At 44.2% G+C, this 27,582-nt stretch overlaps 1 protein-coding gene across 12 annotated transcripts; it reads right to left on the bottom strand.

Moving 5' to 3' along the window:
- Positions 1–604: 604 nt before the first annotated feature.
- TPM3 (tropomyosin 3) lies at positions 605–26,436 on the bottom strand. 12 transcript variants are annotated; one of them, XM_014552851.2, is made up of 10 exons: positions 26,225–26,435; positions 25,505–25,630; positions 16,102–16,235; positions 14,756–14,873; positions 14,560–14,630; positions 13,198–13,273; positions 12,483–12,545; positions 12,232–12,301; positions 11,112–11,190; positions 605–1,965 (listed from the first exon to the last, which is right to left on the bottom strand). In XM_014552851.2, exons 1-10 carry the CDS (start codon positions 26,336–26,338, stop codon positions 1,962–1,964), a joined length of 855 nt encoding a protein of 284 aa, XP_014408337.1. In that variant the 5' UTR covers positions 26,339–26,435; the 3' UTR covers positions 605–1,961. The 12 variants fall into 12 exon arrangements, with proteins under 12 accessions (XP_014408337.1, XP_006177265.1, XP_014408338.1 ...); XM_006177201.3 differs by lacking the exons at positions 605–1,965; positions 13,198–13,273 and adding exons at positions 10,162–10,368; positions 13,825–13,900 and having other exon boundaries at positions 26,225–26,436; XM_006177202.3 differs by lacking the exon at positions 605–1,965 and adding an exon at positions 10,162–10,368 and having other exon boundaries at positions 26,225–26,434.
- Between the last annotated feature and the right edge of the window lie 1,146 nt (positions 26,437–27,582).

The following is a 27,582-nucleotide window of genomic DNA, read 5'->3' as shown; positions in this document are numbered from 1 at the left end:
CAGTTCAAAGGCTGTCTCAGGACAGTTTACTAAAATGACACATATAATATGTAATCAATGTCATATATTGTTGAAGTTGTTTAGGGAGCACAGAGCCTAATAAACCTATGGTTTATAAGAAATAATTAATACACGTGTAAAGGAAAATGCATAGTTCACCTCGAAGACGCCACTGTTAAATTAAGTAACCTGTAAAAGGCCTGGCGTATGAATATTATTTCTAATCTTCGTATTTACTCTAACAATTCTTATTATCTTTATTTTACAGATAATGAAACTAAATGATTTGTATCAGAATATACAACTAGGGGTCTGACAGCTGAGGCTTTTTTTGGGGAGGATGGGGGTAGTTAGATTTATTTTTATTGGAGTTACTGGGGATTGAACACAGGACCTCATGCATGCTAGGCATGCACTCTACCACTGAGCTATACCCACCCCTTTGAGAGCTGATCCCAGTTTTTGATCCCAGTTTTGGTTGGCTTCCAAAGTGTGTGCTCTACATCAAATCCTGTTACTAGTCACAAAGACCCGATTTTTACCCAAACTTCATAGTTCCTGTGGAGAAAGCACATTAGGATTAGGAAATAAAAGCAAGCAGGTCTCAGCGTTGGAGGGACTGGTTCTTTATTTCAAAAAGACACTTATCAATTTTCAGTATCAAAACAGTTACACTATTGGTTTCTCTTTCTTCCAATTGGCTCCCAAAGAGACCACACCAAAGGAGAGTACACTTTAAGCCAACTAAGCTGCAGGATGCACACCTAACAGACCTCACTGAAACCTCACCAAAAAGGGGGGATTGGGTAGGGAAAGAAACTTTAAAAGATCAGCACACTGCCAGCCCACAGACTGTAGAGAGCTCTCACAGCCAGAAAGGGTGACTGGTGTGTCCCAACCCCAAAGAAGCGAAGTTTCAAAATAATATAAAATTTAAAAACAGTTTTGTACACAAGCTATTCAAGATTTCTCCAGCACTAACTGATACAAAGCACAATGAGATGGCACTTTTAGAGACAGCAGCTTCAGACCCAGGAAAGGGTGATGAGATGTTTCATATGGCTAAATTAGTGGCAAAACTGATTTTCTTTTTTGTCTTTCAAGGAGGCAGAATAGCAAATAAGTGGTCACCTCAACGTAAGGAGCAGATGATCCTGTGAGCAGCTGGGAACAAGGTAGAGATGGGACAAGGATTTGGTCTCAGACAGAGGTCTCACCATCTTGTTTGGTCACTTCTGATGAAAAAAATAAAAATAAAGTTGCCCAAAGATACCGTAAAGCTGAAAACCTGAACAGCCCTTTTTTTTTTTTTCCTGGCTAGCTCCTCCTGGAATCACCTTTCTGGTTTGGCGGGTACTTTTTACAGAGCAATGAGGTTTCCTGTAATGGAATCTTTCTCTGGGCTGTTTGGCTCTCAGTAAGGCAAGCCCATACCTTTTTTCCCTCCTCTATGGAGAGGGCAAGATGCATTAAGCTGAGATGTTACCTTTCAAAAGTGAGAAAGGGATTAGACTGCTGCTTCAAAACGGGGAATTATCTGGAATGTTTTACAAACGGTTGCTATATCAACAACAACAAAAAAGGTAATTACAAAATGTGTACATCACAACATGCTTTTAAAGACACTTTGCATTGTGCTCACATTCCCTTAAATGTTGTTCCCAAAGGTGCTCAGCCTCTAGCCCAACTGGAATCTCTGGGGAGAGGCAGAGACAGTTTAGTGAAAAGGACACAGGGGTAGGGGTGGGAGAGGTGGCGAAAGGAGAAAGCAGCCTTCCAGTTAAAGATCAGCCCTCAGTTTAAAGGTCAGCTTCGGGCAGGCTGGCCTCAGGTGGAGTCGGGGTCAGAGGGAGGAGCAGCGGCAGGGCGGGACTGGGGTGCTCTACATCTCATTCAGGTCAAGCAGAGTCTGGTCCAGCATCCTTTGTGTACAGAGGTGCTCCTCTTTGGTGCATTTCAGCTTATCTAGTGGGGGTAAAGGAGAGACGTTATAAAAACTAGAAGCAAATTTCAAGGTCTACCCACTCTGAGAATAGCTCCTTTTGCAGGGAAACTGCAGACTGATAGAATAGCTGCCTTCTCAGCCACAGAAGTGAGCTGTTGCATCACTCGCTTTTGCAGGGCCTCGGGCTTGCTACCGAAGTTGCAGGTGTTGCTGTACTTCTGGGGGAGGGAGTGGGGGACCTTATCAGTCATTTCCTCTCCTTCCCACACCCAGCCGAGGCTTTCAGCTTTTGGCCACTTAAGGAGGTGGCCTTAAACATCAGCCATCCATTCTTTCTAGTCTTTGCCCACAGGATAACACCTACTTGAAATGGCTCACTGGAGTTTGACACATTGAGAACAGGATGGGCTTATTTCCACCAGTAGAAACATCAGAATCTCAACTTGAAGAGAGTACAGGAGGATCCTCCATGCACTACAGGCCTTCCCCCCAAAGTAGAAAGGTAAAGAATAACTAGTGGGGTAAATAAAAGAACCCCATGGCTAAGTCAAAGACTCTCTAAAGAAAACGAAGCCAAGAATACTACAAAACATATACCTGTAAGCAAAACCTTTTAAGTGAGATTTCTGCAGAGCTATTCATCAGAACTTGCCTGTGACACAGTTACTTAGAATTAAACATAAAACCAGGAAAGAGAAGCAAGTGGGGGGAAATGTCAGGAAGAAAACCAGCAGCTGAACATCAAGGAGAAGTTAATCTGCCCAGCAAGCAAACCACTCACAGTGCTCTGGGGGAGGTGGGGAAAATACTCTTCAACTCACAGATGGGGAGGGCAACACAGACCTATTCATATCCCACACCGTTTTCTTTCCCTTCCCTTGTATTCTACCCAGTCAGAACGACCCATCCCTGGGCCTGTAGATGAAGCAGTTACGACATCTTGTCAAGTCAGTCCTTTTATTGTTAGAAAACATCCATGCAAGGGAACATATCCTACAGTCAGTGCACAAGTGAAAGAGCAGCAAATCAGGGTGGAAAACAGAAAACTCTCCCAGGTTTTCACACTATAATCTCTCAGGCCCCTCCCTTCATCACCCATAATCTCTTAAAAAGGGAGAAATGCAGTATTAATATTAACTGTTCCCACTTAACAATGCAATTAGGAAGTCAACACTATTCTAACTGTCCCAATTAAAGAGCAATTTGCTTAGGGCCAAATAGTAACTTTTAAAAAGACAATCAGCTTTTTGCTGGGGTCCAGGTCAGCGGTGTGAGCCTTAAGCTGGGTTTAATGGGCATCAGTGAGCCCTGCCCATCAGTCACACAGATCATGCAGCGTTAGCTTCAGCTCATAAGAAAGCAGGCGGTTTCGCTCAAGTTGGCTGTAGAGACGCTCTGCAGCAGCAAAGGAGAGAAAACAAGAGGAGGAAAGGAAGAAGAGGAGGAGAAAGAGAAAAAGGGAAGGTTAGTAGAGTACCAGAAGTAAATTTTGAGACCTGGTATATATAACATGCATCTGTAAGGCCGGACGGCTGCAAGGAGGATTCAGACAGAGGGCAGTAAGAGTCAGTCAGTTGGTGGAAAAGACCAACTGAGGAATAAAATAAATTCAGACTGACAAGCTGATAGGATGACCTTTTGAGGGAGAAAAATATCTCCTTCACAGTGTTTATTCCCTGGATTGAAAAACTGAGACAAGTGAAACAGGACAAAGGAAGGAATACAGTTGGCTTATCAGAAATACATTTACAATAATCAAGGTTTGTAAGGAATCGAAGTGAATGGTTGAACATTTTTCTGCAAAAGCGTTCAATAGAGCATTACAAATGGGAGACTGGGATAAACACATCCACTCAATCCTACGCTTTCTGATGCTTCTTGTTCTAGGTGTTGGGTGAGTGATAGACCCATCATAATGGCCTAGTCAGTCAAAATCCAACTTTGCATTTTCCAAAAGAAGCTAAAACCTGTTAGAGCCATTAGTGTAGCCATTAGTCCCAGGAAGGTGAATTACTGGTACAAGCCAATCAAGATTATCCTGTTTTTCCAGCCTCCCTGGCAGCTAGGGGTGACCATGTGATTAAATTCTGGCCAGTGACATGTAGAGGGTAGTGTGTTGGAGGTTCTGGGAAAATTAGCTTTCCTTCCTGCCTTGAACATGGATGTGATGACTAGAGTTGCAAATTTCAACCTTAAAAGAAAGGTCCAGGAGAATCACAGAAACCCCAACTATATCAAACCACAGTTGCTCAAATCTAGACTTTTTATTATGAGAGAAAAATAAATACCATATTTATTTAAACTCCTATTAAGCTGTTCCTCATAACTGAATGAATCCCTGATATAACTACTTAAGTGCTCAGATCCCCTGGCTTTATCTGGATTTTCTACTTAAAGTACATCTTAAAGAGCAGGTAGAGACTGGTGATCGTTTTGTAACATACAGAAATACTGAATCACTATATTGTGCACCAGGAACATAGTGTTGTGGGTCAATTATATTTCAAAAAACAAACAAACTCATAGAATTTGTGGTTACAGAGGTGGGGGTGGGGGAGGGAGGATTGGATGAAGGTGGTCAAACGGTACAAACTTCCAGTTATAAAGAAGTACTAGGGATGTACTGTACAACGTAAGTATAATTAACACTGCTGTATGTTATATATGGAAGTTAAGGGAGTCAATCCTAAGAGTTCCTATCACAAGGAAAGAAAACTTTTTTGAATTAAAAAAAAGTGGGTACAGAGAATCTAAATCCATCTGACCAACACAGCGGTGTGGAAATTTGATCTTCCTGGTCTATTCCTAATGTCAGCCTCTGGTGTTCATAAACAAGTTTCTTTCTATGTTTTACAGTCTGTTTCAAAATGGTCTCGGGACCTCAATATGAAAAAGACTTTCCTGCCTTAAAATCAACTGCATCTGTGGGCTGACTGTGGGCAATGCTCAGGCACCTTGCCTTCTAGGTTGAGGAAGATCCTAGGGGAGGAATAACCAAACGTAATAGGTGTATTAAGGAGAAGAACTGGAGCCAATTTTTAAAACTGCACTTCCCACTAAACAAATGGTTCTCAATACCAGGAATAGTGCCCCGCCCCTCCTTGTAGAGGGGAATTTGGAGGGGGGGGCAGGTTTTAACTGTCACGGTAACTAGAGGGCCCTACAGATATTTACTGGACAAGGGACAGCAGTAAATAGGACTGTTCGGTACATCCCAGAATTATCCTGGCCTAAAACACAAAAGTCCACCATTGAGAAACACTATACTAGTCTGTACTAGTCCATGAGGCCTGGGATTGGACCTGTCTTATTCACTGGGGTACCCCTGACAAATAGTAGGGGTTCAAATTGTGTTAACTCTTGTTACTTAAACTTTTGGGAGTGTATCACATATAGAGTCCACATGCACCCTGACTCTTCCATAGCATCTATACCTAAGTTAGTGTAGTTCCCACTTCTGTCTTGGGTGTTATCAGGATCTTATCCCTCAAAACAGCCTGGTCAATGAGGTTTTTGTTCCACTTAGGGAAGAAATAAAGAGATAGAGAAGAAGTGGGAGCATTTTATTGCCTGATTATACCCTGGAACATATGGTTCCTTAAGAACTGCATGAAGTCAGAAAGGTAAACGCAGTTGTTCTCTCACTTTGAATTTAGTAATAAGAAAAAGGTTTCTAACTCTGATATCTCTAATGACCGAAAATTCAAGATCAGATAATAGTTCACTCAAGTTCTTGATTCCCTGATAACAGCAAACAAAACAAAACAAAAAAAGCAAGCCAGAGAATCCATTTGGTCTGATGTTCCTTTTAGGGAACAATCCCATGGATGCTATACATCCTTAGGGTTCCTTGGTCTGAATCAGGTCAATTTCATTCTGTAACAGGAAAAGGGAGGGTGTACTTGGAGCAAAGGGAACTATACCAGCTTTAAAGCCACAAAGTTCAAGGAATGAGGTAGAACAGATTTTTTTTTTTTAATTTCCCTAATATTAAGGCCGGGGAGTATTCAACCAATACCACATGAATGCAAGACACTGGGTGGGGCTACGACAAGGTTGCCCAACATTAATAGGACAGTTAGTTACACCCATTCATTATGTAAGTTGGGGTCCAGCCACGTTTTGTTTTTTCCCTCATCCTAACAATGGTAATGAGGAAAGGAAGAATGGACTCCAGCACATCAGCCTGCAACTCTTTCTAAGAAATTAAGATGAGGGGAGAAAATTAAGAGGTCAAGCATTTTGCTTTGCGATTGCCAATGATGCTTGATCCCATTCCCTTAGCTAGCCCAGGCACAAGTAACAGGATAGTTTCTATAAGGATACAGAACATTAAACAAAATAGTGAATTTATTTTATTTTTTTTAATGGAGGTACTGGGGATTAAACCCAGGACCTCATGCATGTTAAGCACACTCTACCACTGAGGCACTACCCTGCCCCAAAAGAGTGAATTTATTATGGCACAGTATTTCAAATTTCCCTCTGCTTCCTAGCTTGTTGGTCTCTATCCTTGCTTACACCAGACATGCCCATCGGGAAAGACAGGAGCTACAAAATATTACACCTCGCTTTTCTTCTAATCTCTCTTCATTCTCTCTTACTTCTTTCCTTTGTAAGGAACCTTCCTCTGTGCCAAAGTCAACTCCTTCTGCCTAAATACTAAAACATCTACAATTGTAATACTCAATGCAGTAGCCACTAGCCACATGTGGCTAATTAAATTTAGATGAACAAAAAGCAAATAAAGTTAGAATTTAGCTCCTCGGTCACATTAGCCACATTGAGTGTTCAACAGTCACATGTGGCTAGTGGCAACCATATGGAAATTCTTGCCAAAAATTCTGTTGGACACCATTAGTCTAGGCTGTACTTCATGCCTTTATTTTCTTTCCACCAATTCACTCTTCTGTTCCTCTCCTTGTCCTTAATGCTCAAAATTTACCCTCAAATTAATAAAACATCAATGATAACATCCTATCTTCAGTTATCTTCCTTCTCTACCTGTTGAAGTTGAGAATCACTGGAAACCATCCAGCACTGAAGTTTTTGAAGTACCAAAGCTACTCCTTCTCCCTTTATGCCTCTAACCAGTTCCACTGGGCTTCCTCTTCTACACAGATTTTCCTCTTTACTCAGTTTTTCTTTTTACATTTATAATTATCTTTTAGGGTTCGATTTTATTTCCATGGCCTAAACTGCTTGTCACCCTCATGGACTCCCAAATCTCTCTTACATCAGTCTCTCCCTCTCAAGTCCTAGGATTTGGTTTTCATCTGGATACCTGCCAGTTTTTCAGACTTATATTCTTCTCTGCTTTCCCTTGCATCATCAAACCAGGACCACGTGGTCTCCCTACACCTTTAAAACCACCATTTACCTAGGCTTGATTTCCTCCTTGCATTCAGTGGCCAGGCCATGCAAAATGCTCATGTTCAGCGCCATCCCCTACTACCGCTACTCTAGTTCAGATTATTATCTCTGGGAAAACTGCAAATCCAGTTTTTCCCAAAATGTGGTATAGTCACTGCTAGTGATATGCAAGATTTCGGTAAACATTTGTGAACTTTAAAAAAAGTATTAGCAGAGGATCGTGTAGCTCAGTGGTAGAGTGCGCTTATTTAGCATGTACGAGGTCCTGGGTTCAATCCCCACTACCTCCATTATCTGTCTATAAATAAATAAATAAACCTAACCCCCCCCCAAAAGTATTAGCTATGTTATTTTAATGTGCATTAGGAAACCCTAGCACATCAAAATCTTTGATTCAAATTAGAATTGTGCAGAGTAAGAATAAAACAAATTGGAAAATGAGTAAATTAAAAAATAATAACATAGGCAGTATGTAAATATGGCAAAAGCTATCAAAAGCGGTATGCAAATGAATGAAATTTTGGTAATCACCATCTTAATGGATCATTTTGATAACCTGCTCCCCCTTTCCAATATATTCTTCTTTATTTTTAAAATTTTTATACAATTAAAAAATTACTTTCTGGGGAGAAGGTATAGCTCAATGGTAGAGTGTGTGCCTAGCTTGCATGAGGTCCTGCGTTCAAACCCCAGTACCAACATTTAAAATAAACAAATAAACAAACAAACAAATCTGATTACCTACCCCTACAAAAAAAAATTACTTTCCATTTACAGTTATTATAAAATAGTGGCTCTATTTCCTATGTTGTACAATACATCCTTAAGCATATCTTACACCCAACAGTTTGTACCTTCTTCCAATATATTCTTAACTTAGCTGCCAAATTAACTCTTCTTACATGCAACCCAGGACATATCCTTGTTAAAAATCTCTAGTGACATCCCATTATCTATAAAATAAAATTAAAACTCCCCCTAGCCAGATTACAGCACATACCTGTTCCCTACTGTATCTAAAGGACCTTTATACCTATTGCCCTCTCTACACCTTTATTTTTGCTTCTCTTCGACCAAAATGCTCAATATCTACTTTGCTCAACCAGACTCTGCTTGTCAAAAATCCAATCTTTGCACAAGGTTCTGGGTTCAATCCCCAGTACCTCCTCTAGAAATAAATAAACCTAATTATCTCCCCACCCGCACCAACAAAAGATAAATTAAAAAAAATTTTTTAAAGAGACTAAAAAAAGTCTAATCTTTTGGAATATATATATATATATCTGAGTACTATGCTGTACACCAGAAATTAATACAACATGTAAATCGACTATTTTTCAGTAATTAAAAAAAATTGTTTAATGGAGGTACTGTGGATTGAACCCAGGACCTCATGCATGCTAAGCGTCTGCTCTACCGCTGAGCTGTACCCACTCCTATTTTTCAATAAATAAACAAACAAAAAATTAAACTAAAAAAAAATATATAAAATAAATAAAATGAGGAGACATGTTACTACTGAATTATCATGAAAAAAAGTAATTTTCAATCTTTTGGAACCCAATAAAAAAAATGAAGAGGCAAATTTTAACATGTTTATTAAGTACCTATTTTGTGCCTCCTTCCATGAGACTTTTCTAATCATCTCCACTGCAATCAATCTTTTCCCCCACCAAACTCCCACAACACTTTATTATTTGGAGTACTTATCACACTTCATCTTTAGTTTTAAATATACATTCTCTCTTCTAGATTTGGAGCAATCTGAGAGTAGGGATGGTACCTCGAGCTTTGATTGTTTCTGTCTCCACCTTAATACCCTGAGCCTAAATTAATAATGACTTAACCTGTACCTTAATCTACCTTAATCGTAAAGGTTGTGTGGCAAAAAGAAACAGTATGGACAGAAAGAAACCTGAATTCAATGAGACCCAAAGTTTTAAATTAGGGAAATTCTCTTTACCTGGCTGTATCTGTTTAAAAGAAAGGCAAGTTTTAAATATATACCCTGATGAGAAACTAAAGTACTAAGTGATCAACACTTAGGTGCTGAAAAAAGTACAACCAATGACTATCCTATCCAGATGAAACCATCTCTGTACATAAATTAGAATAGGATTTCCAAAAAGTCAGTATGTAATTCCATAATATAAACTAGGAACAATTTTACTAGCAACAATTTATCATATTTATGCACGTAATAAATTACTACCCTGTGCACATTATTTGAAATATACATGACGGGTTGTTTTTAGTTTTTCCAATAACAATCATTTACCACTTGTCTTACATCCCGCTAGCACATACTAGCAGGCAAATGGTAGTAAGCCTCAAATATGCAAGAAGGGCTTAAAGAAAACATTAAACTGTTGAAAATTTTACCTATTATGTATTCTTCTTTGACTTGGGATAATTACTCAGTTTTGTGGTAATATATTTGGGTCCACTGGGTACTCTGCGGATGCACCATTTGAACCTCTGGTAAAAGGTAAACAATTATGTACTGGGAGACATTTCAATGGTCTCTCAAAGGAGGAGAACTTGAAGAGAAGACTGAAACATTCCAGGCGGGATGATTTAAGAACCTGGTAGTAAAGGTCGATGATCTCATTCAGCTTGAGTACAAGGCTCGAGCTCCTATTCTAAGAGACCTCTGCTAGTCCACCACTCTGATAGACTCAATCAGTTGAATTTAAATGTCAAGAAAAAAATAGACACACACAAAAGTGGCTTTGATTATGTAAGTCAGAGGAAGGAGAGCCTACAATAGTTGCTCCCCACACCATACCCCCAAGGCTCCTTCTTAGGGACAGCAGCAGCTTTGTCAATGACACAAATGCAGGGTGGCATGAGGCTTCCAGCAGCTTAACATTTTAATTTGGGGTGAGGGGTAGAAGAGAATACATAAGTTGCTTTGTGGCCCCCCGCTCATCCTAATGCCTTGGGGACCAGCCAGGCTGACCCAAATGGAATCCAGAGCGAGAGTGGGGCGTTGGGTTCCCCGAGGAAAGGGGGCAGATCCAGAACAGAGCAGAAACGGTGATAGTTATCTGTATGAAAAAGTAAGGAGACTCTAGGTGAGAAGGACTAGCATCAACCTGGACAGCAGTTTGGGAAAGGATGAGGAGAAGAAGGAAGAGGCAGCAGTAGGAATGAGAAAAGAGAGCCAGACACTACAGCCTGGGTCCCTTGGCTTGTTTTCAGGGTTAGTGGGAAAGAGGCAGATTAGCATCAAGGATCAGGGATTCACAGCAAACAGATGAAGTCCCCAACAACTCTTTTTGGTGCTTTTTACTACCTGGCTTGTTCTGGGACTCAGCTCGATTTTTAGGTGAATTTGGTACTTCCAATCATGGGTGTTTCCCCTGAACTTTAATATCAGGGCACAAATCATACACACCCAGGAGGTCTGAATTTTGCTGTGCAACGTGAGGGCCCAAGTCACTGGCTCTCTGGGCCCTAGTTCCTTAACTGTATGATGACATGATTCTACCTTCAGCAGTATCCCTTTTGAGAAGACCAAATTTAAGACACAAATAGAAAAATACTGGTGTCATAATGAAGGGATTATGAATAAAAAGTGTAAGAATTACATAGATCAGTAATGTACCAATGATCCAGGATTAAATGCTTCCCCAGCTTTTGCCAACAAGTAACCAGCACCAATGTTTTAAATATAAGAGTGGAGAATCTAGTTTCCAGAAGACAAAACCAAAGCACGCTATGCACAGCCTGTACCCCCACCCACCCACAAGCCAAGGTCCCAGCCCCACTCTGCTGTCAAGATAGTTACATAGAGGTCATGTCATTGAGGGCGTGGTCCAGCTCCTCGCTAATGGCCTTGTACTTCAGTTTCTGGGCATAGAGCTCATCTGGACAGGCACAGGAACCACAGGGAGGAACGAGGGGACAGAGTGAAAGATATCAGAAGCAGATGAAGAGAGGGAATCATTAGAAATTAGGGAAAGTGTGACCATGGGTCTAATCCCACAGTTAGGAGAATATCTATCCTGACAGCCATGACTGGACATTTTCAGATCCACTATCCCCAGGACCAATTGGACTTCCTGACATCTCTCATCAATTGCAGCCTGGTTGAGAACCTGGGCACAGTCATGACTAGAAATTCCTATTACCAAAGGCACTTAAGAGGATACCACTCCCACCCAGTTAACCCAATTCCTAGCAGTGATCACACTGAATTTAACAAAAATAGAAAAAGGAGAAAATACACAACATTCAGACACTTCTCCACCTACCAAGCGTGACCAATATTCTTGGCCCCATTGCTCTACAAGTTGCCTCCCCAAACTTCCCCAAAGAAAGAACATCCTGCTACCCAGAGCCTACCAAAAGAGCATATCTCAGAGTTCTCAGAGTTCTCAGAGCAAGTACATTCTCCTTCGATCAGGTGGATGCAGCTGCCAAACTGTGGGGACCAGAAGTATCCAGAAAGCCCCTGGCAATGGTCAGCTCTGAGAAATGGTTATTCCACAGCTGTGTCTCTTGGTGAGGTCCCCCACAATTTGAGTGGTGAATAGGATTGCCAAAAGTAGCCATGGGATGACACAAGACACATTCTTGTTGCCTTCTGAAAATATGGCTACCATTTCAACCCAGATACTAAAGAGTTAGGACTACAAAACTGGAGGTGTGTGCCATTATCAGTCTCCTCCAAGGGAAGGATGCAAATTCCAGAATGTTAGGTAAAGTCTTATTATTCAGGGAAAGGATTAAACATAAAAATCCAGTTCCAGGGTTTGACCCACTTCACCCAGCTGTGGCACAGGACAGGGCATAGGATGCATGCCAAAGCTCTACCAACTCCCTTTGGTGTACAGGGAAAGAGGATAACGGTCAATGGGCAAGGTCTTCCTCTATATTTATTTTAATCCCTCTCCCAGGCTCCGTACCTTCCAAATCATCAATTGTCTTTTCCAGCTTGGCTACCGATCTCTCAGCAAACTCAGCACGGGTCTCTGCCTAGGGGAAATATGAAACCAGTCAGAATCTGAGATGAGTAAGACAATTAGAGAAGCATCTTTATTTCTTTCACCTTCTACTTCTACACCTTGCAGAACCACAGCCAGCCAGTCTAAGTCTACATTAATGCCTTATAAACCTCTAAATGTTGTGGGTCCTTCCTCAAATCCCCTCAGCTTACCTCCTTGAGTTTATCAGTAAGAATCTTTATCTCTTCCTCATATTTATCTTCTTTTTGAGAGTACTGTAAGAGAAATAGAACACACATTTCAGGATAGAAATGACTCACACGGAGAATGCCCCCCTCCCTACATTTACTTTTACATTGAATGTCCTCTTGGATTTAATGTGCTGAATGATCCATGAGAAATAGCAAGGCCCATTTCAGGACAACAGTCCTTAAAATCCACAAATCAGTGTCCTTGGCACCCTGATACCCTCATATTAAGAGTCCTCCTTTACTTTTGTAAATGGACCTAAGCTTTGATCTTATTCAAATCAACCCAAGGAGGTATTTTTCCTGCCTCCTGGTTAATGAGCAGGTGTTGTGACACCCCGAGGCCACATGGCTGAAACAGTCCCACAAGATGATAAAGACAAGTCATCTGTCTCAATTGCTCATTAGGTCTCAGATCTGGTACTACTGGTTGCCCCCATCTGTCAGCATAGTCATATCACCCTGAGGAGAACATGACCCCAGGCACCTGAGACCGGGAAGTTATTTTAACTGAAGCAATCAGAGTGTGCAGGAATTAGCACTAAACCCAGAAACTGGAGAGAGGATAGGTGGATACTTCTCACTGGATTACATAAGGAATGGGCTGCTCCAGTCTTTCATCAAGGGCAGGGCTGGGCCCAGGCCCCAAAGCCTGTCACTTTTACAAACCAGCCCCTACCTTCTCCGCCTGAGCCTCAAGAGACTTGAGGTTGTTGGTGACATTCTTCAGCTCCTCCTCCAGCTCAGAACACTTACTGTGAATATTTTAAATACCGCAGGAGAGGAAAGGGGAAGAAGAGAATAAAAAAAAAGGGAGAGAGACACACAGACATGAATTGAACCTATCTGTGGAGAGAGTTGGAAGGCATACTGGGGGAAAGAGAGGTTCCCGGGGCAACAGAGCAAGCGTCAACCCTCCTCCCGCTACCACAGAACAAGTCAGGAGTTGGACCTCCTGGGCTAGGCCTCAGAATGTTTGGATACTAATAAAGAAAACACTTGAGGGAAATCATTACAGGGAACAAATCATAACTGCTACCTGGGGTAGAGGTAGGAACAAATGCCCAACCCAAATAGGCCCCCAAATCACCCAAGGGAAGAAGAGGCCCTGTGAAGAGGCAGTGAAGCAACTAGGAAAGAGGAGATGAAAGATGCCAGGTAAGTGGAGAAGAATGGAGCATTCCATGAAGAGATGAGAGAGCACTCAACAAATCAACCGGTGGAGGGGAGGCAGCTGCAAAACAAAACAAAACCAAACAAAACCACACCATACACATAACCTCTCTGTGGGTTTAATGGTTAGTACCTTTTCTTCAGCAGCACTCAGACACTTCAGGTTCTGGTCCATCAGTCTGATCTGCTCATCCATCTCTCGGCAACGGCTGTTAGTGATAGTCACAAGGATCGCACAAGCCAGGTTGTGGGGAGGGAGAAAGGTCAAAAAGGAACACAGCAGGGAAACAAGCAGCAAAACGGGAAAAAAAAAAATCAAACAATGGGAAGAAAACATCACCATGGCCATGATATGTCATGTCTAGGAGAGGGGAATGCAAGGGAAGCACAAATAAATATGCGTCAGCACTGACTGTTACACAAGGCCCAGAAGGTGCCAGCAGGGGAGGGCATCACGTCTGCCTTTGCCCTGAAGTTCCCCAGCAGATTGGCAAAGTGGTAAAAACAGAGGCAGAGCTCAAGTCAGGACAGCCATTTCAATGCCTCCAGGAGAAGCAGAACCTTCAGATGGAAGGACCCAGAAGGGTCTGCCAATTAACAGCTCACCACTTTTAGGCTTCCTTTTTCCCCTTAGTTTGTAAACCCTCCCTACAAGAAGTCAGGGAGCTCCAATTTGTCACCTGTCACTGGTCAAGAGAGTAAAACCCAAAGCCATTCTTAGGGACTAAACAAAAGCATTCTGGATGCCTTCCACTCTCTAGGCCCTGTTTAACAAGGTTGAAGGAATGCTAGTTTATTCACATTAGTGCCCAAGCCAAAGGGGAAGGAACAGAATGGTACAGCAAGATTTGGGGAGCAAGATACTCACGACTCTGCCAGTTCAGCTCGTTCCTCTGTGCGTTCCAAGTCTCCCTCAATAATCACCAGCTTACGAGCCACCTATGGGAGAAGACCCAGGTACAGCTCAGAGAGGCTGAGAAAGAGCCCTCTCCCTCTCATGATTCTTTTCAGAAGCCCCACGCCACTGGAGAGAGAGAGAGACAGACAAACTAAAAGTGCCTTACCTCTTCATACTTCCTATCTGCCTCTTCTGCAATGTGCTTAGCTTCTTTGAGCTGGATTTCCTGGAGTTCCATTTTTTCTTCATCTTTTAAGGCTCGGTTTTCAATAACCTTCATACCTCTGTCAGAAACAATGCGGACAAATGGGGTACTGACATCCTGGGGAGCCTGTCATCAGCTCAGCTCCAAGGGACCCGGAATTGCACCTTTTAAAGCCCATTCCTCTCTGCTTGCCACTCAAAAAGAATTCCCACAGCACCCCCCACCTTAGTTTAATTATTTTATTTAAAGTTTTTTCTTATAAAAGAAACACACGCTTATTAAGAAATGAACTATTTAAGTGTATAGTCTAAGGGCATAAAGCAAAAGTAAGTCTCCCCAATTCTAGTCCTGCTCATCAGAGGTAATCTCTTACATCATAATCCTTCCAGAAATGTTTTATACAGATAAAATGCCAAAAATCGCATCTTCACTTCCCCACACCCCCAAGGAATCATACTACACTGCTCTGCAACTTGTTTTCCTCACTTTCTATAATTTGGATACTATTCTGTAATAGTACACACATAGCTGTCTTACTCATTTTCACAGATGCACTGCATTAATGCACTCCCAATAGGGAATTTCTAATTCTGAAAAGCCTTAGCTTGATCCTATGCAAGTCATTCCACACCTGTATTCTCCTTTAACTCACAGGTGGCAAGGAGCCAGCCAATTGGCTATTTTCAACAAAGATGTGTTGGTCCGAGGACTGTGGTTCTCAACCTTAGGCACACATTAAAATTATTGGAGAAGCTTTAAAGACACCAATGCCCAGGCCCCTTTCACAATGGATCTGGGGTGGGATCTAGACATTCTGATATATTTTTTTAGACTCCCCAACGATCCCCATCGTTCACTCCCGTGATTCTCACCATGCTGCCAGAGGTGAGAGAGCTTATTAAACCACTGATTGCTGGGCTCCACTTCCAGGGTCTCTGATTCATAGATCAGGCATAGAAGCTGCTGAGGATTTGAATTTCTACCAAGTTTCCAGGTGCTCCTGGTCTGGGACCTTACCTGAAGAACCACTACTTTCGGAGGCTTACAATTCACTCAGTGAAGGCTGTCCTGGTGACCCCATTTAAGGATCATTAGGTCAATTTATAGAGAAACACAAATTACAAAAGGGTCACGAGTCCAGGTAACCCCTACTCTGTCTTCATATGGAGAGAACATGTAGAACAGAAGAAAAGATCCTATAGAGACAGGTTACTGTTTTAAAAAACAGGTTTATAAGGAAATCTTGATCAGAGCCATCCATTATGACATCTTTTGAAATCCACACTTCATCAGGCCCCTCTACACACCTCTCACTCTCATCAGCAGCTTTCTCGGCTTCCTCCAGCTTTTGCAGGGCAGTGGCCAGGCGCTCTTGAGCGCGGTCCAGCTCCTCTTCAACCAGCTGGATCCTACGGTTCAAGGAGGCCACCTCAGCCTCAGCCTGCGTTTCAATGAAAAAAGAAAGCAGGGGCACAGTGAAGAGACACTGAACTAACTATGACACTAAGAGCAGAGTTGACCACCCCTGGAGGAAGCCAGAGTCTCGCAGGGTGAAAACTGTCTTAGCTGAGATGCAGTCAAGATCTAGCAGACATGATTACGTATTCTCTATTATTAGATGTATTTTCCTCCCTTTCCCATCAATGAATTCCCATATGTTCCACAGGAAGAGTGTTTTGAAACTTAGTTCCTTGCCCCATCCAGTGTTAGTACCACTCCCTTTCTGGACTCAGTTCAAATTCCTGAACACACTAGTGTCAGGAAAGGTAGCCAGTGAAGAGGTCCTTCTGAGCTCTGGCTTAGAGGTGTATCTCACTCTGCAGCAGCTTTCTTGTGTCTCATAAGGTGGAAAAATTAAAAAGCAAGCTTTTCTTAAAGAGGGAATCTTGGATTAGCTATTAATTTGCTCCTTAACTCAAGCTGTTAACCCTCTGATCACCTTACCCTAACAAACCAGGAGGATGACTAGCTAAGAGAATAATGTTTTCCAGAATAACCTTCCAGACCAGAAAGCAAAACGATGGAACTCTGGGATGCCTAACCCACATCCTTTCAACTTGCCTTCCCACCTCCCACCTTTTAAAACTTGACAAAAAGGAGCTTTTTCAGGCTAAAATTACCAGCTATAATGACATTACCAAAAAAAAGTAGGGGCCACAGAGAATGTTTCCTCCACGCCAACCACCACCCCTCCAAATTTCTGAATTGTAACTTGACTCCTTTCCACTCCTCTAGTGATCCCTTACCCTCATCCTCTGGTACTGCTTGACAATGCTCTCCCTGGCCTCCACCCCACAATAAAGCACAGGCTAGAGTCCAAGTAATCCCATGCCTCCTCCTTGGCCATAGAATAAGAAACAAGGAAAGGAGACAGCTGCACGTGCGTGAATTCTACTGGTGGAGTAGCCTCCCTCAGATGACTGCCTTTCCCCTCCCTACACCTTCAGTGGTGGCAAGTACAGTGACTGCCGCAACTGTACAAGAATTTAATCTGCCCTGCATGCTATCCAGTTCAGATGCTTATCCAAGTGCTTGGTTAACCCGATCTCTCTTCTACAGCCCAGATTGTGCCTGAATTCTATTACCCTGATTTCCTCCTGGCAGTCAGGGGTGGGGGTCGCTATAGAAGTAATCTGGGCCACCAGCCCCTATGGGAAGGGATATAGCCCAAAAGACTCCTGTTAAGAATCAGGTTATTTGGCACCAACTTTCCAAATACAAACATGGAAGATTCAAGGGACTGCGGGGCCAGGGCTATACAACCACTGACCCACAGGAAAAGAAAACCAAGACACCTCCATAAGCTGAGAGTACCACGAAATCGTTTGTGTCTCTATTCAAAATGGCACGAAGACAAGTATTCTCTGGTCCTGTCTCAGGAAAACAGGTGTACCCTAGGACAACACACATTTTGCCTTACAAGCTCCAAAAAGGCCAAGGACAGGTCAAGATTAGGAGAATGAGTCCCGCTATCAGGCAAGGACTATGAAACACTGCCAGTACAGCGACTTATCCCACCCCACGCCTCTTCAGATGCCTAGAACTAAAAAAGCGAAGCATGGACCCAGATTTGAAGGAGGCTTCTGAAACCCAAGTCCCCACCCAGCTCACCAGTAGTTACCGAAATGAAGCAGAAGATGACAAGCTATGGGGGCGGGGTGTACAGTTTCCATGACAACAAGCTGGCTAGGGCAGCTTCTCCCACAAATCAGCATATACAACAGAATTCTTCACAAGGCTGAAAAGGGAGGAGGAGAAAACACATCTCTGTGCCCTAACTAGAGTATGTGCACACTGAACAAGCCTGTATCAAAAGCAGAACCCAGGAAGGGAGTCCCAGCAAAAGCATCAGAGACCCAGTGGTGTTGAGGGTGGGGAAGGGAGGAAGGCTGTTACTGTTCTCTTTTTTCTACTCCCACAAAGGATCAGTATCAGTTCTCTTTACAATGAAACGAAAGACCTTACAGAATCAAGATCTGTTAAACGTTTGAAGGAATAAGGGAAGACACCCACCTGACTTTTCCTTCAAGCCAGAACCTATGCACAATGCTTATCCCTTTCAGGTCAGTCAAGTCCTACCAAGAGATTGAGTGGGACTAACTTCTGCAAATCAGAATGGGAAACATGGCCCTGGGAAACATTAACTTTACACTATTATATCATTCTAGGTTTAGCTTGCCTAGATGTTGTTTTGATCTTTCAGCCCGCCCACCTCTGCCCAACTTGGAGGTACACTCTGAGGTCCTTCCTTCAGGTAATAACAGGGTTCTCCACTGCCGAGGAAGCAAAGATCCCAAGGGAGGGGGTGGACACAGCAGCCTCTCGGTCACATCAGAAGATGGCTGACAACAGCTTCAGTAGTGAAATGAGTTTGGTTTAAATGGTACCATCCTCCACACTGAAGAGATTCCCAAAGCACGTCACAGCCATCAAGGCAAGAAACTGACAGGGCACTCACTGGTGCTAGGAGGCAGATGAGGGCCAAGGACAGCAGGGGATTAGCCTAAATCCGGCATTCTGCCACTCTAAGGTTTCTCTTTTTAGACAAAAGCCACAGATGAAATTCAAAGGAAAAGAGTAAAGGCAAAGTTAAGGCTTGAGCCCTGTGAGTAAAGGACTGCTCCAGTTCACCGTGTTCACAAATTTATCTACCCAGGGAGATACTGTGTCCTTGGGGACTTTAAATTTCATCAAGGGGGATGGAAGTTAGAAGGGAGGGAGTAGAGCTATCTGTCCGCAAGTAAACAAAGGTGGAGTCTAAGTGGAGGCACTCAGAGCAAAGGGCTGTTTGCCTCTCCCCTATGAGTATGTGCTCTAGTATGAAGGCAAGAGAAAGGTAATCAGCAGGAAAGCAAATCTAAACCAAAGTAAGGTGATAAAGCCTGTTGTTTAGCCCACCAGACCTCACAAATAGGCAAGCCACACAATAGTCAGACATTCTAACCACCACCACCACCCACCCCTTGCACACTAGGAATTTGGCAATAAGGCCAGAATCGAAACTGCTGTTGAAAGCCTACTCACTCCCTCCAATAGTATTCCTAAATTTTGGACCAGAAAAAAAGGCAGGGGGTGGGGAATACCAGGGAGAGTTACAAGTATGGAAAAGCTAAGGTGGACTGTACACTTAAAAATGGTTAAAATGGTAAATTTTACATCATGTGTATTTTTACCACCACCACCACCATACACGCACAAACCAGATAAGGAAAAAACACTACTTTTAAATATTATGTTGCAGTCTGTTTCAGTTTCGCAAAAATGTGCAAAGAAGATTCAAAATCGAAAGTGGATTTGACAAGGTACTAAATTATAAAAGGTCAGTCTCCAGGCCAAGGGCAGAAAACACAGATGATTCCACAACAACTCAGTCTCAGCTCTGGACTCTTTCAGCTTCCTAACAAGGGCTGGACGTTCACACAAAGGAACCAGAAAAGTAATTAAGTGACAGTCCCACTAACAGCATGCGATACCATCAGGGAGTGCTGAGCTTCCAGCTCTAGGAGGGAGGAGCCTGCAAAACCGACATTCCAGAATGCCCTAAGAGGATAACAGGTAGTTCAAGCACCCCCCTCCCTTCCCACAGGTGTCTTCAGGAGCAATTCAAAGTTCACTAGAGCAGAAAGTCAAAAGATTAGGCCCTCTCAAGCTGAAGAGAAGACACTTGTTTCATAAATATTTAACTATCACCCTACTTCCCCATTTGAGGACTTCCTCACTAGACCTCACTGAGCCCAATAAGCAAATTTGGCAGGCTCTGAGTGAGGGAAACATCTAAAGCTGCTCCCTCTGCTGCCTATCACCCCAGAGTCACCAAGGGTGGGGTAAAAGGACATAAATTTTCTTGCAAGGAAACTACCAAATCTTGGGGTGAGTGGGGGAGCACATGTTAGGGGGGAAACCAAATCCTGGGCATGGAGGGGGGACATCATCTACCCTAGAACTATCCCCAGGATGTCCATACTCAAATGTTAAGCCTAAGACTCTGGAGCTCAACACATGGCTAGTTCCTTCAAGCCATCTTGTCTTGCCCTTTAAGGGAACCTGGTCTCCAGAACAAGGGAGATGAGAAAGTGTCACTAGTCATAAAGAGTCACCCAGCCAGTCCATCTCACTTGAATTGATAATTAGAAGTTAGTGGCATAATGAACAGAGGAAAAATCCACTGAGAAGTGGGTGACTGAGGAAGACAAGTGCCAAGCATTTCTATGCCGTTTAAAAAAAAAAAGAGTATTCTAATAATCTTTACCTGGAGGGCAGCTGTCTCCCCTTCCCCTCCCAAAGCACATTCTCAGCCACTCCCCACAGGAGAGGCCAAAAAGGAAAACAAACAAACAAAACCAACTTACCAAGGGAAAGAACAAGGAATACCAATAAACCACAAGAGTTCTTTCATCAGGTCTTCAAATTTTAGCAAATTACTTTCCTCTCCAGCCTCAAGATCCTCCAAAACCAAAGCCTCAACTCAAATCAGCTCTACCCAATAGAATGCACCCTAGACCTTGGAAAATCTTATATAAGGCTTACTAAAACTAGTCGACCACTTCTAAAATGAAAGTGGTTTCAAGAATCACCACTCATTCCATTAATGTTTCATGTTTCAACTTTCAGTTGAACAAATACTTATTGAACTGGGGGGAAAAAAAAGGCTGTAGTGGACAATAGGGAAAGTATCAGAGTAACATCACTAGAGACCCCTCGGAACTCATCATTTTGTCTCCATCAACCAGAAACCTTGGCAGAAATTGGCACTCCATCAGATTCTCTGCCATATACACCCACTTATCAGCTCTGCTTGGAAGAAGTGTTTTTAACCGGTTCAGCTTGCACTCTTCACACTTCAGCAACAAAGGCCTGAATCTGGCAGAAGTTTCTGCCTTCCCGGTCATCATGGAAGCTGGGCAAGTTTGGCTGGCTCCTATATTTGTACTAATATAGGGAATAAAGTGCCATCTCCTCCCCTCCCGCTTCACGTCAACAGAAGGAGTGGGTTTAGCAGTTGCAAGGTCTCTCCTTAAGAGGAAAGGGCCCCAAGCCGGAGGATAGGAGGCGGTGGTGTGGCCTCAACCTCCTCCAGGGAGGGCACCGCGCTTCCTCTCAGGCGACTGCTGCCTCATTTCCTGAGCAGGAGGAGGGAGCGGAAAAGCTGCCAGCAGGCCAGGCCGGGGGCTTTCCGGCGGCTACCACCCCCCCAACCCCCACCCTTTCACAGTAAGTTCGGCTCTGCCCCTCCTAGACCAGAGAGGCATCCACCTACTCTCACCCCTTGGGCCGGAAACCTCAAACGAGAGCAAAGTCCCCCCTCCTTTCTACGGGGAAGTGGGGGAGGGAGAGGCCCCTGAGCCCCTCCCCCGGCCGCGCCCGGCTCCGAAGGGCTGAATGAATGAGCTGGGAGAAAAGAGAAGGAAAACCACTCTCCAGGCCCCATGAGGCTCAATTCCTTCAAAGGTCAAGCCTGCTCGCTGAAGCACCCAGTTCCCCCCTCTCCTGCTCGATGTCCAACTGAAGCTAAGCTCCACCCAGCCTCCGGGCTTCAACTTCATCTGCGAGTATGCTGCGCCCATAAGGACCATGCTTCACCGCAAAAAACAGGACCCAGTTCGGGGTCCCATCTGCTCCAGCGCCTGCCCCTCCCTCATGCACCTCGTCCTCTCCGTACCTGTTCCCGGGCCCGCCTTTCTCCCTCCACTTCCCGCTGGAGGCGCTCGGCCCTCTCCTCTGCATCATCGGCCTGCTGCTGCAGAACCTGGATCTTGCGCTTCACTGCCTCGATGGTGGTGATACCAGCCATGGTGCCCACCCAGCTCTTGCTAGCTCTCGGGCTCCTGCCTCCTCCGCTCGGGCTCCGGCCTCCTCCGCTCGGCGCTGCAGCCGCTTCTCACCCCTACTTCCGCCTGCTCCGCCCTGAAATACCGGAACTCACCCACCCGCCCGGATGTGAGGTCACCACCACCGCACCCTCCCACCGCCAGGCAGGCGGGAAGGCCGTCCACTGGAGGGAAGCCCGAGGGGCGGGATCTCTCAGTCGCCCTGGACGACCGCTCCCAGCCTCTCCCTCGGGCCAGTAAAGGGGGGCGGGGCTGGGAAGAGGGAAGGGTACCATGGTAACCGGAAGGCGCGTCTCGGTTAAGCCTCTCCAGCCACAGGGCAGGCTGCCCACAATGGTTGGTCTCTGCAGCCGTTACACACCCGCAGTTGACCCCTCACTCCCCCAATGCTGATCCTCCACCACCTACCTGCCAGGGCACCCTGTATCCTCTCTACAATATAAACATCCTACAAGCCTCTGCTTCCACCCACCCCACAAAGGCTCCAAAACCAGGTGCTGAGAAGAGCCTAGACTTTCTGGGCCTCATTTTCAAAAGAGCCCTGCTCTACAGCCTCCTTTTAAGTTCCGCTAAAGTAGGTTCTCTGCATCTTCTGAAAGTCAACGAAGGGAATTAAGGGAGGGTGAAGAGATGGGCAGGTTGGCAAAGTTCTCATTCTATTTGGCATCACTTGGAAACATAAGTGTTCCATTTAGAATGTTGGTCTTTTCCTCTGTTAACTTTTGAGAGTCAATGTGCACCAGCGATTTACCAACCTGCCAGCCTCTCCAAACCTTGAATGATTCAGGACTTGATAGTTAATCATCTCCTACAATTCCTTTTGGAGGTGAGGAAGATATCTTATGCCCCCCTTTTAACAGGAAGGAATCCTCTATTAAGGACTATTGTTACCAGATCCTTTGTGCAACAGCAAGGTATGAGTACCTGGAAAACTACAGTACTGTGGAACTCAGCCTCCATTCTGTGTTATAGCTTTCACCAATTTCACTGTCACTTCTGCTTCCAGGTACCCTAAGGAGCTATTTATGAGTTAGAAACTGCCTAAATTTTCTAGGCATTTCCATGCAGTTTTTAAAAGCACAGTAGTAAAGAGACTTGAGAATGTTTTTCTTCCCTCTGATTTCTTTGTATTCCTTCCACCTTCTCAGTAAGTAATAGTAATATCTCTCCTGTGGTACAGCTCTCTTTTCCCCTAGAGAACTAGGGTGTACAGCAGGATTTAAAATTAAGAATCCTAACCCCTGAAAGGATTGATAGGTAAGACAGGTGCAGCCCTCAATGCCTGGTTCTGAGGACACTGCCACCAGGGGCTCTGCCTTCCTATCTCCATTTAGAAATACTGAGCGTTGAGACTATTCAGAGGAAACAGAAACAAATAAATAATTTGCTTGATAGAGTAACCAGTACCCTTTGATACCCCCTACCCAGGAATTGGAAAGAAAAACCAGCCTCAGTAAACTCTACCCTGATGGCCTAAGAACTTTTCCAACTCTTTGGAGAAATCTGATGAGAGGGACTATGGAAACAAAAATGAGACTTTGTCATCTGGGTGCTGATCAGCAGAGGGCACTATTGCACCCCTCCTTTGCCCTAGTGAAGAAGCAGAAGACTTCATCTTGGACAACCCAAAGGAGCTTTGAGAGCACCACTGCATTCCTGGGGCTGGTAGATTTGAACAGATAATCTTCTCTTGATTCAGGAAAACAGGTGGATTGACTCCTAATGGCCTTTAAAAGTGTGATGGATGGGCAGCAAGGGGCCCAGTGCTATTGTTTTCCTGGTGACCAACAATACAACAGTAAATCAACGGGTGTATATGTCCATCCTGCCCCTCTTTTCCCCATTGCGCCCTACCTCCTGTCCTTAAAAAGGGGTGTTATGACTCAATGTCCTAACCATTGCACTCCTCTTTCCCTTTGTTTCACCCTAAACAGATTCTAATTTCATCTCAGGTTAAAAGAACTTCAGACATGGTTGCACAACATGAATGTTCTTACTGCCACTGAACTCTACTCTGAAAAATGGTGAAAATGGCAATCTTTATGTATACTTTTCCATAATTAAGAAACAAACAAAAAGGACCTTAGATGAACTGGGGAGGAAACAGATGAGTTTTGACTGATCTTGCCACACCATTGCCCTTTTCTTGATTCAAAGAGTCCTAGCAAACCCTATGCTTTCCAAAAAGGCTTCTCAGATCCCCAGAACTCCCTGGGTAAACATGCAGTTATTGACTCCTTCCTCCCTCCCTTTCCCTTATATCCACATCAGAGTAATATGCTGTTTGCTTGTTTATTAACCTCAAGGGTAGAAACTGAGCTGTGAACTTCCTTTGTATTCAACAGAGCACCCTCCCCTCAAAGATGCAGACATTTTTGCAGGGAGCAGGTAATTAGGTTTATTTACTTATTTTTTTTTTAGAGGAGGTACTGGGGATTGAACCCAGGACCTCCTGCATGCTAAGCATGTACTCTACCACTTGAGCTATAACCTCCCCCCAGAAACTTCTTCTGTAAAGGGCTAGATAGCAAATGTTTCCATCAATATTGGGACATCCTTTTGCTGCTGTTAAGATTCCTGTGTTACTTTTCCAAAAATCTTTTCTGTGTAGTCTCTCATTTATCTCTGTGGTAAACTTCAAGGTTGAAGATGAAGGAAAGTAGGTGATTATGAGATAAGGTGAAGTGGATAAGAGAATTTCTTTCGTTTTCAAATGGGAAAATTCAGCCCTAGAGAAGCTGAGTGGTTTAGTCAAGGTCACAGTGTAAGTTATGGTGGTGATAATTTTACCCTCTGAGAGTCCTTATTTCTATTATAGTCATCCTAAGATCCTCTCTGCTGCCCTATAAACAATGCTCCCTATGACATCTCTGTGGCATAAGGACAGATACCCACACTAGCCAAGGTAAATAAACCCATATAGGGCCAGGGTCAGTGTGACCTCCTTTGTACCATTGTGAAATCTGAGCTGGCTTTGCTGGGCAGTTGAGAGATGAGAGTTTCCCTATTAATACACATATCTACGTGCCAATCCTTGGATACAAAAGCTAAGAATGTGGCATGGGGGAGGAGGTGGGATAAGTGATAGCAGTCTGGACTTAGAGTCCCTTCCCTCTGTCCAAGTCCAGGGAAAGATAATTAAATTCCTGGGTTGGGCGTGAGAAACATAAGAATTCTACATGTCTTTAAGAAAGAAAGTCTATGCCATGACAAGGGTATGCCAGCATGTGATTATATGAAAAAATGCATGTGGGTGTCTATGTCTGTGTTCTGTGAATCCACAAGTATTTATGTGTCCAAGTGTGCTTAGAATTTAGTCATTTTAATGTGAAGATCTACGTGTGTGGATTCAACACCCCTCCTCCATCTCTCTAATACTCACATCGGCTGCTTTCTTCTCTGCCAGCTCCAGCTTCTCCTGGGCATCCTTCAAAGCTTCAGAATACTTGTCCAGCTCATCTTCTGTCCCCTTCAGCTTCTTCTGCATGGCTGCCAGCTCATCTTCCAGCTATAGAAGCCCCAAGAGTCACACACAAGACATACATACACAACAGTGCAGACTCAGACCCTGGGGTCTTGAGCCCTGACAGACCCCTGGGCCCATCCTCAGAGAAACATGAGTTCTCCCTAGTCAGTTTCAGCCAACCGCCCCAGGAGTTATGCTGTGGGCTTGGCCTGTGACTCTGTGAACCTTGACCCTAAGATGACCAAGCCATGCTTTTCATTTAGATACTGGGATGGTAAGTTTCTTAGGGTGTCGATGTCTGTGACTCCATTTAAGGGAAAACAGATGCTACATGCCAAGCTCCTATCTTTTCCTCTCAAAATCAGAGGTTCTTCCCAAAACATGATCCACTCCCACTTAAATCCAGCAGACATATGGTGGCTCAGAAGGGGCCACTGACTTCCCCAAGGTTACACAGGCAGTCTAAGGCACATACCCTAGATGACCTCTGCCTATCCAGTGAGACTGGGGAAGAAGAGGAGTCCCTCTCACCCAAAGGATGAACTGTTACCAGTGGTCACTGCGTTTCTCATGAAAACTTTCTTCCATCTCAGTCTTGTTCACCAGCAGGTGAGAGAGACCAAGGCTAACGCCTACCTGTTTACTTCGTTCTTCTGCCTGTTTCTGCTCAGCTTCAGCTTGCTCTGCCCGATCCAGAGCATTCTCCTTGTCCAACTTCAGCATCTGCATCTTTTTCTTGATGGCCTCCATTGTGAGCAGTGGCCGTTGGTGAGCTCACCTGTGAACACTGGAGGACTGGAGACTAAGGCAAGAAAGGAGGAGCTGCTAGCTGAGTGACTAATTCCCCAGACCTGAGCCTTTATCTATGCGTGTGGCTCCACCTCTCGCGCCTAATATGGTCTTTCTAGCTCCCTCCACCCCATGATTATTCTCTCGGGGGAACACAGGGTGAGACACTTTGATAGACTGACATCACCAGCAAAGAAAAATTTACGAACAGCTGAGGCTGATTTTAGACAATGGAAACTGGGGGAGGGGAAAGGTTCTCCCTGACCCTGAAGTGACTTTCCACTCACTCTGGGCAGCTCTATGGGTATTTTAAAAGAGCAGGGAGAGGGGAGGGGTAGAACATTGACATAGAGACGGGTACTTTGGCAATTCTAGAACAGTAGTTTTCACCCAGAAGGTCCTGCTTGCCCTTCAGCTTCCCCCTTACTCTCACCCGAGCTAGTGTTGGATGCTAATCAAATTCTATTTGTTGAGTTTTACCTTTTGACTCCTGGTATTCAGGGAACTTGAGCAAGTGAGGAGGGGCGGCTACTCATGATCCTTGACAATTCCCCCATATCCCCAGATCAAATTACTGTGCTATTTTGAGACTCTCTAATTGGCAGGGAGACTTCATTCCACCCCCTTAAGAGCCACAGGGACGGAGTAAGAGGGTAGGGTTGGGATCTGGAAGGCTATCCCAGTGCTTCAAGTGGGTCGGGGTGGCAGGGGACAGAAAAGTGGAGGACGGTCAGAGTAATCCAGATAGGATCATGTCCTCCATTTCCCCATAGTGATCTTTAAATAGAACTTTTATACTCTTGCTCTCCTCTTTTCCACACCCTCTGCTCCCCTCTTAACTGCCTCTACTCATCATCATAATCATCATTACCAGCTCTATTCTCCCTGGCTTAGTTCCAGGCCATGTTCATTCTTCTACTTGAACTCTTTACTGGCAGGTGGCAGTTGGTCCCAGACACTGGCACCATGCAACCTGAGAACATGCCAGGGGGGAGATGGGTGCTGTTCAAGGTGACCAGAGCTATCAGAGAAGAACATAAATGGCTCTGATTGTCATTATGTCAAAGATAGAAGGGCAGTATTAATACCAGGCCCCAACCATGAGGTGACTGAACACCCACTGGGAAGAGGGCAAAACTGGAGTCCACTCAGAGAGCTTCCAGTCACTAGAGGTAGATAGGCAGACAGACCATCAGCTGATTCTT

This window comes from Camelus ferus, chromosome 21 (genome assembly GCF_009834535.1).
Source record: "Camelus ferus isolate YT-003-E chromosome 21, BCGSAC_Cfer_1.0, whole genome shotgun sequence".
NCBI classification, from domain to species: domain Eukaryota; kingdom Metazoa; phylum Chordata; class Mammalia; order Artiodactyla; family Camelidae; genus Camelus; species Camelus ferus.
The sequence above is the reverse complement of the archived record's forward strand: the minus strand, read 5'-3'. Positions and strand labels throughout refer to the sequence as shown.

Coding starts and splice junctions, on each gene's coding strand:
- TPM3 (XM_006177203.3), bottom strand. CDS start 26,338: ATGGAGGCCATCAAGAAAAAGATGCAGATGCTGAAGTTGGACAAGGAG. Junction 12,302..12,482: donor TTACTGATAAACTCAAGGAG/GTAAGCTGAGGG, acceptor TATTTCCCCTAG/GCAGAGACCCGTGCTGAGTT. Junction 1,966..12,231: donor GACAATTGATGATTTGGAAG/GTACGGAGCCTG, acceptor TACCCCCACTAG/ATAAGCTGAAATGCACCAAA.